General features: G+C 47.6%; 1 protein-coding gene across 1 annotated transcript in view; it reads left to right on the forward strand.

The window, feature by feature from the left end:
- Positions 1-7,025, forward strand: part of Nfkbil1 (NFKB inhibitor like 1) — a 12,717-nt gene that overhangs the window by 2,669 nt on the left and 3,023 nt on the right. The window contains exon 4 of the mRNA XM_033766596.1: positions 6,760-7,022. Within this exon, the coding sequence (XP_033622487.1) occupies positions 6,760-7,022 (263 nt within the window). The remainder of the gene's footprint in view (positions 1-6,759; positions 7,023-7,025) is intronic.

A 7,025-nucleotide genomic window follows, 5' to 3' on the forward strand; every position in this document is an offset into this window, starting at 1 on the left:
GGTGGTGCTGATTACAGCATACTCTCAAGTTGCCCTTTGTTTATCCCTTAGGGAGGCGTGGGGGCCTGGCCATTGCGTCTTTATCTTGAGGCCTGGCTTTCTTCAGATGCGCCTCCAGCCATGGTTCTGACGTCTTTATTTTTGTGTTGACTCCCTTGGGAGCCCAGACCCTCTCTGACAGTATATTAGTTTCTGTCTAACTTAGCTGCCTATGATACCTTGATATTACTGAGATATCCTTGTCTGAAGAGCCTAGCATTCCCCAAACGGCAACTAGTCTTTAAATTTCATCTCTCTCTACATTAGTAGCTACTTGTTTCTTGACTAGTTGTTGTAGCACAACACATATCATAGAAGGAGGGCTCTGCAATTGGATTGCCTGAGCTCAAGTCCCAGCTCCACACTTAGCTGTGTCTTAAGTTGCTGAACTTTCCTGAGGCTCCATTAGCCCATGTGTGAGACTAGAATAATAGCAATGCTTGCTGTGGGCCAGGCACTTTTCACCAAGTAACCCATCCGGCCCTCCCAACAGCTCTGTGAGGCGAGTCACTGACGTTACCTCATTTCCCAGAGAGGAACTGGGCACAGAGAAATCGAGTCACCTGCTGAAGTTACACGGCTGTGTGAGGGTAGAACAGGGATTGTATCCCCGGCAGCGTAGCTAGCTCTCGTAGCTGTGTTCTTGCTACAGATTGTGACTCCCCTGGCCTATGTTGATGTTCTAGGATTACACGTGTTCCAAGTGCCCATGCTCTGACAGGTGCGTTTGGAGATCACCTGACACAGTACATGTTTAGAACACTTGGACACGGTGAGCACTCGGTGGATGCCGTTGATTGTCATTCCTGTCATGAGCGGTGGGGCCAAACTCCCTTACACACAATTCTGAAACTTAAAACCACTCTGGGTGTCAGTTTTCATCCATCTGCCACCAAAACTCATTTGGTGACAGAAACCTAGCCTGAATTAAAGTGAAGCTATCCACGACTTGTTTTTTTCTTACCGAGGTCAATATTCAGACATTTCACACCAGAAACATTCGTGAGCGGCCCGGGCCCTCCTGGGGGCCTAATCTTTACAGTAGGTACTTGTAGATCAGCTCAATCAAATCCCAAAAGCATCTGGGTTCTGAAAAATCCTTTGGCCTTCAGGGACCTGTTGATGTCGCAGGGAAGGGGCTGTGCGGAGGTGTAGCCCTTCTTGTCAAACTCGGCGGTGAAACCCTTTCCCATGTAGTAAGAGCGTGAGAACAAAAGCTCTGGGTTGGGGTGAGCAACACTACCTCAATCTGATCTGCTGTCTGCCCATCCCCTTCCCCCAGTACATGCAGTCCTCCCCTCCTTCCCAAAAGCTTCCACTATGGTCAAAAATCTCCTTTCTTTCATTCTGTCCAGCCTATGGGAGCTGGGCTGGTGTGTTTAGATTTTTTTTTTTAACTTAAAAACAAAGAGGTTTACTGAGTGTAGGTATCTAACTGGCTGGCTAATGTAAGATAGGACAGAGCAGAGCATCCCAATAAAGACAGCGCCCAGCAGGTTCAGGAACTTGGCCTCTTACACGGAGAGGTCTCCCAGAGGAGGACCTTTCCCAGGGCCGCCACCAGGGGTCGCCCTAACTCCCGGGTCAAGAAGCCTCCAGGCCTCCCCACCTTAGTGGAATGAAGACACCTTCCCTGGATGAAATGACCCAGAATCCCTCGCCAGATTTCACTGCACCCAGGTTAGGTCTGAAGGATGTGCCAGCGGTGCCACAGAGGATGGGCTGGGTTTCCACACCTAGTAAGACTAGTGGAGGGACCCCTCCTTGTGGACTTTGGGGGACATCTCTTTAGAAGCCATCACCTCCTGATGAGTGTTCTTAGCTATCGGAGACCCCTGAGTAAAAGCACCTTGGTTAGACAATAACCGTTCTCTACGTAGACCCAAACTGGCAATGAGAAATGAGGTCATTTTTTTTCACACTCTTGGTAAAAAGAATAAAACCCAGAGTCAGCCTGTTCGGTTTTGTTCCTCTTTTCTTTTTCTGACATAACTTTCCCTGCTCTTCTTTCTGTGCCAACACAGCACTAGGCGTTTCACACCCATTACTCACTTTAACCTGCTTGGTGGAAGTAGTCAGTGCCCCATTTTTCACAGTGACAAAGCATCCGGTTCGGGTCCCACTGCCTTCCCCGCGTCCTGCCACATACACAGACCTGTGACTCCAGCTCCGAGGCGCTGTCTTGCACGACTCTAAGCACAGTGTCCACAAACAGCCCCTTCCTTGTCTGATTTTCACTTTGCTTCGTGTTATGGTCCCTTCCATCCCAGCACAGACCCCACCTCATCTTCAAAGCCCCCTGGCTGCCCCCCACCCTCACCTTTTCATCCTGAGCCTCAAGCAGTCTTCATTCAATATGAGCTTCTGCTACTGGCTTTAAAAAAGACCAAAACGATAGTCTCACTGTGTTGCCTAGCCTGGCCTTGAACTCCTAGGCTGTGGAAAACCTCTTGCACCAGCCTTCTACGCTGGGATTGCAGGCAGCGCCACCATGCCAGGCTATGCCAATAGCCTTTTTGTTTGTTGGGTTTTTTGTTTCAGTTTATTGGTACTTTTTAAGTGTACAGTACAGTTACATTCATCACTGGGATCTTGTAACTTTACATGACAGGTCTTGATTCTCATTTTTTCCCCATTTCCCTGCCCTCCCTTCACTATTTACAACGGCTTTGTTTCCATTTTTTCCTTTTCTCATATTGTTTTCTTTTGTTTTTTTTTTTTTTTAGTCAGGGTCTTGCTGTGCAACCCAGGCTGGCCTTTAGCTCACAGTGATCCTCCTGCCTCAGCCTTCTGGGTGCTGGAATCACAGGCCTGCACCACCACGCCCAGCTCCAACACGGACGTTTTTTTGAAGTGTATTTGGAGTTGAGGGTATAGCTCAGTGAATGGCAGAGCACTAGCCTAGCAGCAGGAGCTGTAGGTTCAATCCCCAGCACTACACGGGTATGTGTGGGGGTCCTTTTTACCAGTTATTATGTCTGTCCCTCTAAAGTAGAACTCAGATCTTAGTATGGATTATGGAGGGCCAGTACCTCCATCACTAAGACAAAGTAAACTTTTTTCCACAAAACTCATTTTTATTTTTCCTAGTATGAATTATCACAGATTAATGAGCATTAGGAAAAGTTGATCTTTACTGCTAAATTGACAATAATGGTAACATTTCAAATACTATAGAGGGATGAGATATTTAATAAATGATGGAACACTTGGCTCATCCAGAGAAAATAAAGTCCTACCTCATACCTGATGCAAAAGTTATTTCCAAAGCAGGGTGTGGCAGCACATGCCCTGTATTTCCAGCCACACAGGAGGCCGAGGCAAGAGGATTGCTTGAGCCCAGGAGGATTTTAAAGTGTAGCCGGGTGTGGTGGCGCACGCCTGTAATCCCAGCACTTGGGAGGCTGAGACAGGAGAATGGCTGTGAGTTAGAGACCAGCCTGGGCTACATCGTGAATTCCAAGTCAGTCTCAACTACATAGTGAGACCCTGTCTCAAAAAACCAAACCAAAACAAAACAAAAAAGTGACGTAAACTGGGTGTAGTTGCAGAAGGAATTGGTGACACACAGAGCAGCGGCAGAATGGAAGTAAAATAAAGATTTATTTGTCGACGAAAACCCATCCCACATAAAGCAGTGCCTGGATCGATTAGTACTGGGCTACAACTCCTTCTTTTATAGGGTTTTACAGCTTTGATCTCATTCAGGTGGTTGCATTTTATTTTCACAGCTCACATTCCTGATAATCAAAACATGGTGGCAACAGGCTGGGGATTTAGCTCAGTGGTTCCCCTGCCTGCCTCACAAGTACAAGGTCCCAAGTTCGATCCCAGTACCCAGATATAGCACTTCGTTAGGGGAGTTACCTTTAAAATTCATCTGGTTATCTATTCTAGCACGGGGAAGGGGGAATGTCTGGTCAGCAAAGTTAACAATGGTTTTCTTCATTTACAAAACTTTTAGGAGACAAGATGGCCTCTGGTGCCTGTTGATTCTGAACTAAACAAAGCAAACAGCAGAAGTTATTTAGCACTGTGACATTTCATAGGGTTTTTTTGCTAAAAAGTTTTCTCTATCATGGTGGTGGTGCATGCTTGTAATCTCAGCACTCAGGAGGCTGAGGCAGGGGATCAAAAGGTTCAACCCAGGTTGGGCAATTTAGCAAGATCCTGTCACAGAATAAAAAAAGGGGGTTGGAGTTTAAGGCAAAGGCCCTGGGTTCAGTCCCCAATACAGAGAGTCCTCAATATAAAGAGAACTGTATGTATGTACATATGTATGTATGTATGTATGTATTTATTTTTAGTAGTAGGGATTGAACCCAAAGCCTTTGCGCTGAGCTACATCTCAACCCTCTCCCCTTTTTTAGTGTTTATTTTGAGCCAGATTCTCACTAGTCTCCATACTCTACCATGCCTGGTTTGGTTGGTTTTTATTTTTGGTTCTGGTTTGGTTATTTTGGGGGTTTGGTTTGGTTTGGTTTGGTTTTTGCGATATGTTCTTTGACTCAGAACTTCCACCTCTGAAAATCCACCCTACACAAATACTGTAACAAGTCCGCAAAGGTATATGTATGAAACTGAAGGCTTTTGGAAACAAAATTTGTCAACTGGGAGTGGGGAGAGTTGTTTGTTTTGCCCACACAGTGGAACGCTACACAGTCATTGTGAAGAATGGAGTAGGCTGTATTTTCTCGTGGAAAAGTGTAAATGAGACAGTACATGCGGAAAGCAAGTTGCTACACAATAGATGCAGTAGCAGTATGACCATGTATCTGAGTAAATTTGTATACTATACATCTAACACACAACTGGAATGGGCCACAGCAAGCTGCTAATATTGGAAATTATTCTTCCTTAAAAAGGAAAGAAAATTTCAAATTAGTCATATCACTGTCATGTTAAAGTATCAATTAAATAAAACTGAAATGAAAAACCATCTATAAGCCGGGCATGGTGGCGCACGCCTGTCATCCCAGCACTGGGAGGCTGAGGCAGGAGGATTGCTGTGAGTTCAAGACCTACCTGGGCTACATAGTGAGTTCCAGGTCAGTCTCAACTACATAGTGAGACCCTGTCTCAAAAAAAAAAAAAAAAATCTATAATCCCACCATCTAAAGAGAAGAGTTTTTCCAGTTTTTTTTTTTTTTTTCCAACCACTGGATTTGGTCTTTTCCTTTTTCTTTTGCTTTTTTTGCTTTTTGTTCTTGAGAGGGGGTTTTGCTTTGTCATTCAGACAGGTCCTTAACTCCAAGGTTCAAGTGATTCTCTTGCCTCAGATTCCTGAATAGCTGGGTCCATAGGGACATACCTGACTTGATCTCTTTTACTTAAACTGTTATGATCAGATCTTCTATACAGTTTGATAACCAGATTTTTCACACACAGACATCATTTGTACTGGCCATTTAATGTTCTGTAGCGTGTTTCACTTGCTATGGTTTTCTAGGTGGGAGCTTTACTCCTTTTACTCATCTGTGTTTGGGGCCTCCCAACCAAGCCTGAACAAACCCACACAGACCTGCATAGCCATAGCCGTGCTGGGCATAAGCAGTTGAGGACAGGACCTGGTACTGGCTGGGTGGGACAAGTTGAAGGACTAGTGACAGACAGCTCCCAGCCGCAGTGCTGAGGAGCGGTGTCCTCTTGCCTCACCACGATGTTAGGGGTGGGCTGGGCCCATTCTGTCTTCCTGCCTTCCTGGCAGTGACAGATCAGCCATTCCCCGGTGCCGTCCCTCTCTGCCAGGTAAACAACACTTCATGGCTGCGGCCGACTTCCTATCCCCTCGGGAGAGAAAGTGGGTCCCTGGGAAGAGAGGCTGCCTTACTCCCCTCCATCCGTCCCCGGTGAAAGAGGTCGTGGGCCACCACAGCGGGTGGGCTTGGCCCCGGCCCTCAGCTCACCCTGGACCATACAGATGAGGTCGGAGTTCAGAAGAAGGGCGCCCAGGAAGGTCAGTTCCTCGCCTGTTTGCTCCCAGCTCCTGAGGGAGGCCTCTTGCTCACGAGTTTGCTCTGCTGCAGGCCGTAGACTCAGTGCTGACCTTCTTCCATCCCCCCCCCATCATCCTGTAGAAGCCTGGCTGGCAGAAACTCCCCTGGTAACATTTCTCTTACCCAACAGGTTGAAAAGTGATGGAAAATACTCTTATATGTGTGTATGAATACACAGTAGAGAAGTCCGATCTTTTGCTAGTGTGATGTATGGTCTTGGGTGTGAAGTTCAATAAGAGGTGTTAAGGACAATATTTTCAACCCAGAAGTGGTAAACAGGATTTTGACATCATCCTGAGTGGCTGGAGACAGGGCCAGAAGGTCATTTTATATAGCAGAACTCAGAGAATACTAAAATAGTTGTTGAGGACATGAATCAGGTTTTAAACTACTCCACTCATCATGCATATAAGCCATCAGAAGTATTTGTTGGGGTGATTTTCGATACCATGGGACCCCCAGTCCGTGGTGCTCCAGACTGAACTCGGCCTCCCACTGAGCTGCTTGCCTAGCCCTTTTATTTTGTTTTATTTTTCCAGCCCTCTTTATTTTCTACTGTGAAACAAGGTCTCACTGAGTTGCCCAGGCAGGGCCGGCCTCGAACTTAGGTCCTGGTCCTCAGCCTGCCGCGTCCTTGGGCCACGCTTTGTCGGCGGAGCTGGCCGCCCTGGCGCCAAGACCTGGAGGCCCGGCTCACCTCCGCTCCCTTCTGTCCCTCCCACAGCTTACACAGACTTCTTCCTGCCGCTGCTGAGTCGCTGTCCCTCCGCCATGGGAATAAAGAACAAAGACGGGGAGACCCCTGGGCAGATTCTGGGCTGGGGACCCCCCTGGGACTCGGCGGACGAGGACGACGAGGACGACGAAGAGGCTTCCAAGGAGCGGGAGTGGAGGCGGAAGCTGCAGGGCGAGCTGGAGGACGAGTGGCAGGAGGTCATGGGGAGGTTCGAAGGTGAGGTGGGCGCCCCACCGCCGTCGTCCGGCCGGGCG

The sequence above is a fragment of the Fukomys damarensis genome, unplaced genomic scaffold (genome assembly GCF_012274545.1).
Source record: "Fukomys damarensis isolate Sample0158 unplaced genomic scaffold, DMR_v1.0_HiC HiC_scaffold_20, whole genome shotgun sequence".
NCBI classification, from domain to species: Eukaryota; Metazoa; Chordata; class Mammalia; order Rodentia; family Bathyergidae; genus Fukomys; species Fukomys damarensis.